Source organism: Ascidia mentula, chromosome 2, assembly GCF_947561715.1.
Source record: "Ascidia mentula chromosome 2, kaAscMent1.1, whole genome shotgun sequence".
Taxonomy (NCBI): domain Eukaryota; kingdom Metazoa; phylum Chordata; class Ascidiacea; order Phlebobranchia; family Ascidiidae; genus Ascidia; species Ascidia mentula.
In genome coordinates this window covers 8744-21822 of record NC_138567.1, presented here as the reverse complement: position 1 = coordinate 21822, position 13079 = coordinate 8744, and the positions used below count along the sequence as shown (strand labels likewise).

The following is a 13079-nucleotide window of genomic DNA, read 5'->3' as shown; positions in this document are numbered from 1 at the left end:
GCAGACCATGTTCCAGCGTTTGTGTGAAATACTGGTGATGGAACGTCTCATCTTTGTTTGACTTATCGGAACACGTGTTGCTTACATCAGGCGATATGTTTGGGTTGCTCGGATCATGTTTCAATATTGCCACAAATACATAGAAGCTGCGTCCAACACGAACCTCCCCCACCCACCCCGCTGTGGTGCAAGTGCAAGGATTAATGGCATGCGTTCACGTGGCCGAAGCGTTGCGTAGGGAGATGTTAATGTGAACATCCGTAAACCGTATTCATTCCAAAAACAGAGGAAAAATATCTGATACACAGATGTCTGGTTACCAATAAGCAGGAAAATTTCAAACTTACCACAATAACGTGCAGTCAATTCACATGAAAATTCTTCGGACAGATAGAAGGCATTGTGTGTCATTTGTAGAAAGGGCGTCAAGTTTTTATGTTGACATTTCTCCTACAAACTGCTTGTTTTCAAGGCGTCAACCGTGACGAAAGCAGGATCGTGAAATTTTACCGCCCCAAACACACAACTGTGTTTAATCCGCGGTGCTTCATAGGAAGAACCTATGGCAGGATTAACGTTGTACGATTTCCGCTATTTGTTGGGTTTCGAACCAGTTGATTCATAACAATTAAACTGTCCGTTGATGGTTTTGTGTTGGTTTACTTTACGCTAAGCACGAAGTTTGTTGACAAAATATTGTGTTTATGTCAAATATTTTGTCAACAACTTGGCTGATTGTGAACCAGATAATAAGCAATCTACACAGAAACAGCTCAAATGTTTAGACGGCATCAGTAGTTTATGAGGTTCGTTAGTATCTTTGGTAAGGAGACTTAATTATCCGCATCAAGAATTGCAAAACAAACGAACATTTATTGAGTTATATAGGTTATAGTTTCGCACTGTGGTGTGAAAATAATTGCCCAAATTCATTCAGCTTGGTTGATTACCGACTGGATTGGCTTCCAAACTTTCCTGCTGTTTGCTCAAGCCCACAAGATCAAACAAGGCAGAAAACTATGCTGGATTTGAATGGTGGAGATCGACTCGTGAACGGTGTTGCTCATAAAACTGCTTTGAGCGAAGCTGCTGATAGGATAACAGTAATTCCCAACACAACTGACACCGACGATTTATCAGGTATTCAGTTTTATGACAACGCTACTATTGATTCGTATCCGCTGTTGGACACAATTGTTATTTCGCTAAATGTCGGAAGTATTTAAGGTAAAGAAATATTTGTCTGGTAAAATATATAATTTCTTGCAGTTACCAGCACTAAGTTAGAGGTTGTCGAAACTGCACAAGAGATTATAACCGCCATCGAATAATATGGTTTTACAACCCTGTTAGACAATGCTTAATATTTTAGACCATATGTTGGTCTCAGACGAATAAGTGACAGAGATTTCATTTCAATTATTGTGCGGGAGTGTTCGCACTCAGTCAATATAAGACACGCCCACAAAACAGTCCAATACGAAACAAGCTGTGACGAAGGCACGTTAATGAAGAAAATCTGGTTTTTCCAGTAAAGCGTGTCTTACGCTAACGGATTTGATTGGTTAGTTTTAACCGATGGAAATAATTGGATTGCTTTGTTTATCATAATTTCTGTATACGCGATTCACACATTGCATCATCAGGAATGAAATCTTACTGTTCTTCGGACATGTTATGTTTAGACCAATACGTATTAAATTCGCTTCCAAATTTTTCTGTAAGACCAATACATATTTCCATTCTTATAACTTTGGCGGCGATATTTTGTTGATTCCTAACAAAAACAACGGGTGGCCTTGGGGCGATCCACGTATGTCATAACTAGGTGAAAAGTTTACTTGGATACGTGTAAAAAGCGTCAACAACTTCCCACCGCGTAGTGTAACTAGGCTGCTGGACAAGTCAGACGCGTCACAACCACAACCAGTCCATAGCCTCAGGCAGTCGAACTTATAGCAGAGAACTGTATAAAAGCATGTATCACGACGTAAAACGTGTGAGATTGCAAAACCGGGATTCCTTCTGCTGCTATTTCGTATTTCTGCCACAATATGCTCGGTAAGTCTACAGTCAGGAACTTTTTAATAAGTCTTGTGTTACTGCTTTCCAGCGGTAAGTTTTAATTGAGGAAACAAATTTAGTTCAACTCTATTTGCCGCGTTTTTTTAACAGTTAGTTTTTGTAAGTTTTCTTTCCTTCTTTAATTTTGAAAGGGATTTAATGTCGTAGAATATCAAAGTTTAAATTAAGAAGGATGTCGATAATTTCCAAATACCCGTAAGCTGCTTCTGCTTGCTATATCGCTTTATGGAAATTTAATCTTGAATGGGATTCCGATCGACATTTCCGAAAGCAAATATACAGAAAAACCTGCGCAAGTGCACTCTTTGAACATTGATAGGTTGCGTAATATTGCTATGATTTAAGTTGTCATCATGGTGTTGATAAGTTTCACGACCCGTTTCAACGGGTGTCAAGCGGAAAGCTGTCCCAGACACGCATGGGATTACGTGACATTCAACCATCGCCTTGTGTGACGTCGGTAGGAGATGTATACGCTTCATTGGTCACGTAGTAAGGAACGCGAAAAAGGCGATTAAAGATTGAAATGACTTTCGGGATTGTGTAAGTGCTGTTGGGATTGGGAACCGCCATAGGGTGTGGGAGTAGGGTGATAAGGTATTTGTTGTGGTAAGTAACTTTGAAACAAAGTTTTGTTGTACGTTATTCGCCGACTGATATGTTAGTGTTGCACATAAGATTAGCTAAACGTTTAACGTTACGTTTTGAAACTAAATAAGTTCTCCAGATATTAACTTCACGCGCGTCGCTCTCCAACTGGCTTATAGAGACCCAAATCAAGAACAAATTAAAAGAATGTTTTTTAAACCTGTGACTATTTATTGTTTAATGCAGGCCTGTACTGTCTCATATTTTGCGGTAATGTCTGTAAAATGCATGCAACAAAACTGAAATAGGGTTATTTTTAGGAATAAGACGACAATCTTCTACGAATTACGTTGATTGGGAACTTTTGTTTTCTGATCAACACGCTCCATCAAGCCCTAACAGAGGAGGGCACATGCAACGTACACAAAGCATAATGGAGTTCCAACAACTCATGAAGAATGATGCAAAATCTGCACTAAGACTTGAACTTGACAGATTGGGAAAAACTGCAGAAACTGAAAACCGTGATGTAAGCGTTTTAGTTTGGTTACCATTTTTTTGTCATAACGATCAGGTTTTTCAGGGAGTGAAAAGAGATTTTGAAAACTTTGAAAAACTTTTCAAGCGCTTTCTATTAAAAACTGGACCATCAGTAGTTTGGAGCGACATCAAGTCACCTCCTGAAGGATATGTATGTATTTGTGTGAGAAGCAATTGTGTTTTTTGTGTGAACAAAAAAATTAGCAAATTTGAGAAAATACAAACACAATTATTTATGGGTATCAAACTTTGGAGCTTTAATGTTTTGTGCGTGGGTAAATACTACTTTTAAAACACCTTTAATGCATATTCTACAACTAGCAGTCAAAATAGACTAAGATTGTGATGATGTTTTCAGATAAAATCATATGATAACATATCTTGTGCTGAACTTTCTTGCTCTGAGAAAGATCTTCTCAGCAAACTTGTTGTTGTCAAATTAAATGGAGGTTTGGGGACAAGTATGGGATGTGTTGGTCCTAAAAGTTTAATTTCTGTGCGAAGTGGCCTTACCTTCTTGGATTTGACTGTTCAGCAAATTGAGGTAAATTGATTGTTGTTTGGCAAACTGAGTTGTAGACTTGTTGGTGTACATGCGTTATCATGTTTAAGCCACAGCAGTAAATTGCCCAATTATAAATGTTTTAAAATTTGGGTATATATATTTTGTTTAACTCACAAGATCTTTTTGATATATCTTGCTTGTTTAATGTGATAAAAAATGCATTTTAGTCGTTAAACAAGCAATACCAAGCTGATGTTCCCCTTGTACTTATGAATTCATTCAATACTCATGATGACACGAACATGATACTGCGGAAATATCAATCGTGCCAAGTAAAAATCCACACTTTCAACCAAAACAGGTTCGAATTATATTGTTTGGTTAAGTTTCAAGTCATTATGATTTGATTTATTGTAATAGATACCCACGTATCAACAAAGAGACACTTCTTCCAATTCCACAAACATGTGACGACCCTCTTGAAACTTGGTACCCACCAGGTCATGGTGATGTATATGAGTGCATTGTTAAATCGGGCCTTCTTGATAAATTTGTCAAACAAGGAAAAGAATTCATGTTTGTATCAAACATCGACAATCTCGGGGCTACAGTGGACCTTCGTATCCTTTTTATTTTTATGTTTCTGAAGTTTTATTTCTATGTGTTGATCAGAGCAAGCAGTTTTTTTCAGCTATTAATATTTTTTTAAAAATTAAATTACTATTCAACCATTTTGCCTAGTTGCCATGCACATTTTAAGTAAGCAGGCAAACTTAGATGGTGGTTTTATGTTACTGGCATATTTCCATGACTGCAAACATCAGATATACTGAACATGCTGGTTAACCCAGCACCTGGTAGCAAACCATGTGATTTTGTGATGGAAGTCACAGACAAGACGAGAGCTGATGTCAAGGTTTGAAAACTTTTACTTTTAAACTTTTGGATTGTGATGACAATGTTGTATAACAGGGTGGAACTTTGATTGATTACAATGGGAAGTTAAGACTACTTGAAATTGCACAAGTGCCAAAAGAAAATGTTGATGAGTTCAAAAGTGTGTCTAAGTTTAAAATATTTAACACAAATAATTTATGGATGCATATGCCAACTGTTGCAAGCCTTGTCAATGAGGGCCAAATGAACATGGAGGTGATCATTAACAACAAGGTGAGAGTGAAGCTTGGTTTGTTTGTAAATATCATGTAATTCAAAACCTTGAACAGCGTTTACAAAATGGAACAAATGTCATACAACTGGAAACAGCTTGTGGTGCCGGAATTAAAAACTTTGCAAACGCAGTTGGTAAGCAATTTTAAAGCATTTCTTATGTGCTGTAAAGTTTTATATGCTAAGTACGTGGGAAACTCAAACCAACAATTGTACATTGCAAACAATTATGTTTACAAAGGAATCAATGTCCCACGAAGCAGATTTCTTCCTGTGAAAAAGACATCAGATTTACTCCTTGTTATGAGTAATCTGTATGAGCTCAAACATGGCTCTATGATGATGAGTAACAAGCGACAATTCCCAACAACCCCTCTTATTAAACTTGGCGACGAGCATTTCTCAAAGGTAAAATTTTGCAGATATGAGACATGCATTCATGCTTTGGCACCACACACATAATAAGCCAATATCAGCACTGAGAAAATACAAACATCAATGAGTTTTTTATAATGAAAACTCTATTTTGAAACACAATATCAAAAGCATTACCTTTTTCATCTAAATTTAAATTTTGTTTTTAGATTCACAAGTTCATGGGGAGATTTCAAAACATACCTGACATGTTGGAGCTCGACCATTTAACCGTAAGCGGTGACGTCACTTTCGGGAACAACGTCACACTGAAGGTAGTAGCGTAAATGTTTTATCTTTAATACAAGAGATATTTTCGACATTGTTGTAATTCATTACACTTCAGTTTATCAATTACATGGGTTTAAACTTTATGAGTGCTTTATGTTGCCTTGTCTTCTGGTGTAAGCATTCATGCATGACGCTTTGTTTACACAGGGGACGGTGATAATTATCGCAAATCACGGTGAGAGAATCGATATTCCTTCGGGAGCCTTCCTCGAAAACAAGATTGTGTCTGGAAATCTTCGGATTCTTGACCATTAGTGGCGCTCGAGATTTGCCACATCTTGTGTTATTTCTATGAAGTCCAACATAGTTTGAATTGTACTGGAATTTTTATCTGGAGCGTGTAGATATTTAATTTTTAAATGAAATAGCTTTCATTTTGTTGCACCTTGAATAATGGCAACTATTGTGTGGCACTACACACACAACGGTTCACGAGATTTAAATGCAGTGCGTACTGTTTGATTTACAACTTATTCTTCGCCGTAATATGAAGAAACCATTTTTACCTCTTAATTTTTTCATTTGGAAAGTCATAATAATCAAAACAATCAGTATCAAATTTTTTTATCACAGCTCTTGAAAATTGTTTTGCGCAAATTGTTTTAAAATAAATTATTTCTCAAACAGTATGTTAGTAACGTAAAGTTGTATCTGCGACGTTTATAGGAGCCAACAAAATGATGTAAAATATGCCCGACTGCTATCGAAATGTTGTTTTAACATGTTGTACTCGAATGGTAGTATGCCACCAAGAGAAATTCGATGTTTGAGGTGTGGAGGAAAATAAGTTTAGATGTGCATTGAGTTTATTTTTTGGAAAACTAATAATTATCCCTTGTTTCAAAATACGGCCATGTTTTATTGAACACTTTTTTTAGACCCCTTGTGGTTGCAATTCCCTGACAAAAAATAACTGATGTTTTGATATTGTAGTCGTCATGCAAGATCTCATTACTCAATAACATACAATTCTACAAACAATTTGAATTAACAGATGTCACAAGGTTAGAATAATGTGAGGTTTAAATTCAAATAACTTTAATTTGCAAAAGTCTGAAGTAACTTTTTGAGTTTCTATCTGCTGGTAAATCATGCGTAACGGAAATTCTGTAAGAGAATTAAGAAACAAATGAAAGAGTACCCGCTGTACTACCTTGTATGACATGATGTAATGTTTCGTTGTCTGTGCGTCTCAAGTTACGGGAGGTCGCTGATCGCCACGCCACTGGCCTTTCAGTCCTTTTATTTGACGGTGGACGCCCATGATATCAAATTTGATGAAAAAAAATGATGGAGTGATTAAAGGACAATGACGTAGCAAAACATTGTCTACAGTTGAGGTTGTGCGTTTGTTGAGGTCGGTTGTGCATCATATTTAAATTCGAATTTGAGGTTTGGCATTTTAGACCGTTTGTTATGTTTTCTGATCAATTACCTTAATTTTAACATGTTACAGCTGCAAATTGAAAACAAAATAAGCATCTTGGTTAAAATCGTAGGAACCCAACAATTCGATGTCGACGGTGCTAAACCAACAAACGATTAATTTGTGCAACTTAAATATTTATATCTTCATAACAGAAGCAATACAAAAGTATTGACCTTTTATCAATATGATGTAACAATTGCCCAACTATGGGGGCTGTGTTACGTCACCATAAGATTAAACAGCGTGAATCCCTTTTTCTCAAAATTGCGCTGACAAATGGCACCGTTTTGTGTTTTTTTGTCGGTGTGTTTTGATTGGTCAATTTACTGGGCGTGGTTGTAGAGGCGTGTAGCCCATTGTGAATGTTGTAAACAGATCTGGCAAGAGGTTGACGCATTTCCTCTGTGCTTTAAGAGTTATTATGTTTATGGTGTATGGACACGAGTTCCTGCTTTTTACTGGTAATATTCAGACTATTTGCGCGTTTGATGCTGGTCAAGGATATTGTTTAGGTGCAAATCACCACAGATAAAACCAAATCAATGCAAACCAAGTTATTTATAAGAATTGTAGGAAAATCAGCAGCCGGAAATGTGAATTATGTTGTAAGAAACTTTTCAGCAGCAAACAGAAGGAACCAAGTAAAAGTTGGAGTTATCGGAGCTCCAATGCATTTAGGCCAGGTTGGACCAAACATGACGTACTTAATACAGGCGCTAACACGTGTGTGTTATCACAGCAACATGGCGGTGTACAATTTGGACCCGATGCGATTAGAAATGCTGGCTTATTTGAAAAACTGCACAGCCACGAGGGTCAGTACCTTGTGGTTATATCAGTGAGTCAATTTTAGTGAACCAAACTATTTGGCAGGTTTGAAGGTCAAAGATTGGGGAAATGTCAACCTCCAGCGCACCGACACAAAGGTGTATTCGACGGTGGAAGAAACTAACCTGAAAAACCTAAATGAAAATGCACAGTTTAATTATGAGGTAAATTTCCCTGTCTGTTTCATTCATTTTTCTCACGAAATGTTGCGTTCTTTAGATATCAAAGTCTGTTGCCAAAGTTTTGCGCTCAAGTGATATTTGTGTAACGTTGGGCGGCGACCACAGGTCAGTTTAAGCATTTGTTTAACTTCGCCTGATTTAAAGTAAACTTTCCACAGCATGGCTATCGGGACAATATCCGGTCACGCTTCAGTGCGTCCCAATTTAAGCGTGTTATGGGTGGATGCACATACTGATCTCAATACACACAAAACGTCACCAACAGGGAACATTCATGGGATGCCGCTACATTTTCTTATTCATGACCTTGAAAGTCGGGTAACTTTTCTTGAATGTAATATGTAGATATTTAGGAACAGTTAACAATTCGGCGTTGGGTTACACGAAGTTTTCGCTTTTACAGAGATTGGACACCCCGCAGTTTGATTGGTGCAAGCCATGGTAAGGACTTGTTTACTCTTTTTTTGTCATCAAAATACGTAATTGCTTTAATCAGTTTTACCATGATACAAACCAAACCTAAAGATGTGGAGGCCAATTAATATTTACGTTTATTTTATCCGTTTAAGTGTCATTAGCCCTGTTTACATGAAATGGTTTTACGAGCGAGCTTGCGCCAGTGAACCATGAAGAAGTAACAGACCACAACGAGCGACCTTCGGGCCTCAATTTACATGCTATGATGTTTTTGCAAAATGGGGTTTGTAGTGAAATGACTGTTGTAGTTCATGATCATTAAAAACGATGCCGGTTTGAGAAAAGTATTTGCTTTTGTTACATCCTGGTGCAAAGCATTCTCTAAGCCGAAGATTTGGGCGACCTTTTCGCAAAGGTGATTGTGTGCTTGGAATGACTGCACCCTTCCAGATATGTAGTTTTTGTTTTACATCAGGTCATTTGCCAATTTCAAACTAATGCTTGTTTGTGAGGAAACAAAACCTAATTTATGCGTGAATCAAATTATTATTTTCGCAGTCCATGTCTGTGCTATATGTAACTAAAAGCTGGTTGTGGTGATTTACTGCAATTTGTCACTGAGAGATTTGTTCAATACTTTTCATCTACTCATTTTTGCTGGCTTTTGGACATACATGATAGTTAATTAAAAGCACTATTTCAGAAAACGTTAATTGAATTGCAGACAGGGTGTGTACACGCACTGTTTCGACCTGTAAGGTCTCATCAGTGCAGCTGTTGAGTGGCACTGTGCTAGCTTTCACACTAGCAGGCACACTAGTTTCCACTTTGTGGTACCTTTCGCTAGCACAGTGCCACTCAACAGCTGCACTGATGAGACCTTACAGGTCGAAACAGTGCGTGTACACACCCTGTCTGCAGCTTTGCAATATTATGGCTTTTTTGCACATATGTTAATTGAATTGTTTTGTATGTGTGCTAGAGGTAAGAAGTTGTGAAACACAAAAACATAGCAACAACACACACTTCATAAAAATAGTCTTTCTATCATAGCATCAGCATTCTTTTGCAGTCAATTGTCTTCAGGTGATTCATTCCGAATGTCTAAGTCGCAGCACATTTTTACTCACATTTAACTCGCATTCGTGACGGAAATCTAACCAAACGTGACTTTGCCGCCATAATTTTCGATCAGATAATAGGCAAAAAAGAAGCTAGTTCGCTCAATTAGCTTCTGAATCAACCCTATTAAGCTAGTTCGCCGAAACCGCTTCCGAACTAGCTTGGGCTGTGATGCGTAACGCTTTTTCCGATAATGGTGGGAAGCGGGCCGCGAACCCACTTTGTTTAGACGTCCATGTAAACAGGGCTAACTATGCAACGGCAAAGTTTTTACATGAAAGCAAATAAATTATTTTCCTGTACATAATATCTCTATGGTAAACCACTGGTTTATTTGTCAGCGTGGCTTCGTCGAATGTGGGATTTCTTGCAATCAGAGACATTGATCCTGGCGAGATGTAAGTTGGAACAAGAACATAAGTTTTGTTAACTAGGGTATTACCCGTATTCAATGCACTTGTTATCTTAATAGTCACGCTTGAGTTGGTTTAATGTAATATATATTTCAGTGCAATTCTGAAGCGATTCAACATACCTCACTGCAGTATACGGGAAATTGATCGAAATGGGATCGCTCATTGTATGGAAAAGTTGCTTGACATGATTAACCCAAGGTGATTCTCACACTCTTATTTCTACTACATATTGCATCACTTACAGAAGTTATAACAGTTTGTGGCTTTATAGTGGAAACCGACCAATCCATTTGAGTTACGACATAGATGCAGTTGACCCTGGTATATGTGGATCGACTGGGACACCAGGTATGTTCGCATGTTATCAATGTTTGACCCTAAATGAATATAATTTATGGTCTAGTACTCTTACTTAAGATTGCTAGAAGTTTTTGCAAAATAAATACATCGTATATATGCAAAAGTGCCATAATGATCATTGGGAACTGCAGACAAAAGCATTCTGCATAGCATGAAAAGCATTTAAGCTGTAAATCTTAATTTGTCAATTTTAAACAAAAGGTTTTCAAAAACCTACTGCATAGCATGTTTTATTTTTACAAATTTAATAAAGTGGAAAAGTTAAAAATATTTGTCAAAACTTTCTTCAGTAAAATGATCACAGATATGAAATCACAATCCGATATTTACATATGATTATATTTGTGACAGTCCTTGGTGGATTGACTTATCGTGAAGCGATGTACGTAAGTGAGGAAGTAGCGAGGACCGGGTGCCTCAGTGCAATGGATTTAGTTGAAGTGAACCCCAAACTTGGAAGCAAAGAAGAATCACGATCAACGACATCTGTTGCTGTTGATGTTATTACGCATTCTCTCGGTTTGAGTATTAGAGATACAGATTTTAGAAGGTTTACAAGTTTTGGAACAACAATTGTTTGAAAATAGATCAAACATTGCATTTCACTTACATGATTTCTGGAAGTATTATTTTGCCTTTACTCCAAAATATATCAATTCGATCGCAATCCTCCACAGTAGTGTGGAATCTTGTTGAAGATTTTGTTGACTCTTATACTGTTAACTAATTGAAATACTTTGGTTAATCCGGATTCGGTTCGAAATTCCGTTAGGGTTTGGCAAATGAAACACAAAAACCAAATAAAACTAGTAATCGGACAAACCGGTGAAACACATTTGGATCTGTTGGTACCAAGGTACCCTGACAGGCTGTCGATCGGTATCGCAAGTTATATTTCTATGCCAGCAGGTCGAAACAACGATCATGCAGATAGCTCAGTTGATGTTTACACAGAAATTTTATTTGGTCCATAAGGCAGTGATTTTCAACCGGTGTTCCGCGGAACACCAGTGCTCTGTGAAAGATCCTCAGGTGTTCTGCAAGAAATTTATTAGTTTGACTGATGTTCCGGGGAACACGGGTCGAAAATCGCTTTTTTATTAAAGTAATCATCCATTATCACCAGTTTGAATGTTCCATTGTTGTGAAACAATAAGACTCGTTTTGTAATAATGAGAATGTAATTGCGCGAGCCTGTTGCTGGTTAATGCCGCGCAGTACTTCCAACAATTTGGTGTTCCTCAAGATTATTTTGATAAAAATAGTGTTCCGTGGCTCAAAAAGGCTGAAAAATACTGCATTAAGGTATCATCACTTCCCGCAACTGCCATTGTGTGAAACAGAAACAATGAAGTTTAGTTACGTAACAGGGAATATCAATCAATGTAGTACAAATTTTAAACAGTACGTGCTTCTTGTGGTACAAAGGTTAAAATTTAAGCCATTTAAACTCTTTCTGGCAATGACATCGAAATAACTCCACTGAACAGAAGCAACTCAACAAGAAAAATGACGTCACCAACCACACTGCATGCATGGAACACGGTGGAAACGATGACGCAAGCGTGAAAACAAATTCTGTGCGACGGAAACATAGGCGGGTGTAGAGTAAATGGAACAAAAATAACCGCAGGCCCAGCAGTTGGAGACAAACCTTTCGGCCTTACATAGAAATATTAAATGGACATAGATAAATATAATATCAACATTTGTGACAAATTGGACAAAATTACAACTTTTCGTTTCGAATGCAAGGAAATAATCGGAGCGTTGCGCAATGTTCAGTTTCGCGGCCTTAATTGTTTTCTCGCTTTAAATACCAAAACTTCCAGGGAAAATGTTGCTGCGATGAGGCTGTACTGCTGGTAAGTGTTATTTGTGTCGCCGATTGCGTGTCACGTCTTGTGATGACGTATTTAAATTACAGATAACCTCACGCTTACTAAACCGATCATATAAACAGATGGAAAAGTACGTACGAGTATAGATAGCGGCAATTTAGCAGCAAACCGCAGTCCAACTGATCAAGTTGCAGTTACATAGTTTTTAATAAAGCCTCCGGATGCAACGTAGAGGTAAATAACCAAATAATGGTTGTCCAAATACCCGTGCTCTGTCTAGACCAGGGGTGCACAACCGGAGTCCGTACGGCCTCGTATGGCCGTGAATGATAATTCATGCAGTCGCACGCATGCTTTATAACGCATTGGATTGTCGGCCGTGCATTGTCAATAACTTAACAGGTTTTGCCTGGATGTTTGGCTTATGAAATTAATCAGTTGGCTTATGATAAAATGCTTTTTCCTCCACATGCGACTGTGCCCGAGCGATCACAAATGCCATCAACCTCTCAACAACCGTTCACCAACTATCAGCCAGTACATGGACAATCGCAGCAGAATTCTGCTTCTGACCAAAGTCTAATGTAGCGACAAGTCTTCCGAATGTTAAGGTACCGTTATTTTGCTGGAAATCCTGCAGATTACCTCAATTTTGATCCCCGCCTAGCGTTAATTCCCAAAAGTATATGTATTAGGCTGATGCGTTGCGGCGCTATTCTGTATAAGCCTTGCATCCTATGTTAAAGCATTGAAAAGTTTTGGAAGTTTGCATGAAATGAATAACCCAGAAATGTTACCAAAGAATATTACCAGTATCGTTCAAGAATAATTGGCGTTGCTGATGATATTATCCACTGTAGTTTTAAGGAAATCTCAATTGAAAAGTCTTGG

General features: G+C 37.8%; 2 protein-coding genes across 4 annotated transcripts; both read left to right on the top strand.

The window, feature by feature from the left end:
- The first annotated feature begins 908 nt into the window (after positions 1-908).
- LOC145890707 (UTP--glucose-1-phosphate uridylyltransferase-like) lies at positions 909-6220 on the top strand. Of its 3 annotated transcripts, none has more exons than XM_082981845.1 (12): positions 909-1140; positions 2994-3202; positions 3257-3364; positions 3572-3757; positions 3946-4079; positions 4139-4338; positions 4543-4634; positions 4691-4888; positions 4945-5023; positions 5130-5296; positions 5473-5577; positions 5741-6220. In XM_082981845.1, exons 1-12 carry the CDS (start codon positions 1020-1022, stop codon positions 5846-5848), a joined length of 1707 nt encoding a protein of 568 aa, XP_082837971.1. In that variant the 5' UTR covers positions 909-1019; the 3' UTR covers positions 5849-6220. The 3 variants fall into 3 exon arrangements, with proteins under 3 accessions (XP_082837971.1, XP_082837972.1, XP_082837974.1); XM_082981846.1 differs by lacking the exon at positions 909-1140 and adding an exon at positions 1921-2061; XM_082981848.1 differs by lacking the exon at positions 909-1140 and adding an exon at positions 2550-2694.
- A 921-nt stretch (positions 6221-7141) lies between these two features.
- On the top strand, positions 7142-11021 carry LOC145890708 (arginase-1-like). The gene is made up of 10 exons (XM_082981849.1): positions 7142-7705; positions 7762-7837; positions 7896-8014; positions 8070-8137; positions 8191-8350; positions 8436-8473; positions 9913-9969; positions 10081-10185; positions 10259-10335; positions 10699-11021. The coding sequence occupies exons 1-10, from the start codon at positions 7565-7567 to the stop codon at positions 10926-10928; spliced, it is 1071 nt and encodes a 356-aa protein (XP_082837975.1). The 5' UTR covers positions 7142-7564; the 3' UTR covers positions 10929-11021.
- The last annotated feature ends 2058 nt before the right edge of the window (positions 11022-13079 follow it).

Excerpts from the sequence above, each read along its gene's own strand:
- LOC145890707 (XM_082981845.1), top strand. The coding sequence starts at position 1,020 with ATGCTGGATTTGAATGGTGGAGATCGACTCGTGAACGGTGTTGCTCAT. Across the intron at positions 3,365-3,571 it reads AGTCACCTCCTGAAGGATAT|ATAAAATCATATGATAACAT; the intron begins GTATGTATTTGT and ends TGATGTTTTCAG. Across the intron at positions 5,297-5,472 it reads GCGACGAGCATTTCTCAAAG|ATTCACAAGTTCATGGGGAG; the intron begins GTAAAATTTTGC and ends TTTTGTTTTTAG.
- LOC145890708 (XM_082981849.1), top strand. The coding sequence starts at position 7,565 with ATGCAAACCAAGTTATTTATAAGAATTGTAGGAAAATCAGCAGCCGGA. Across the intron at positions 7,706-7,761 it reads CTCCAATGCATTTAGGCCAG|CAACATGGCGGTGTACAATT; the intron begins GTTGGACCAAAC and ends GTGTTATCACAG. Across the intron at positions 8,351-8,435 it reads TTCATGACCTTGAAAGTCGG|AGATTGGACACCCCGCAGTT; the intron begins GTAACTTTTCTT and ends TCGCTTTTACAG.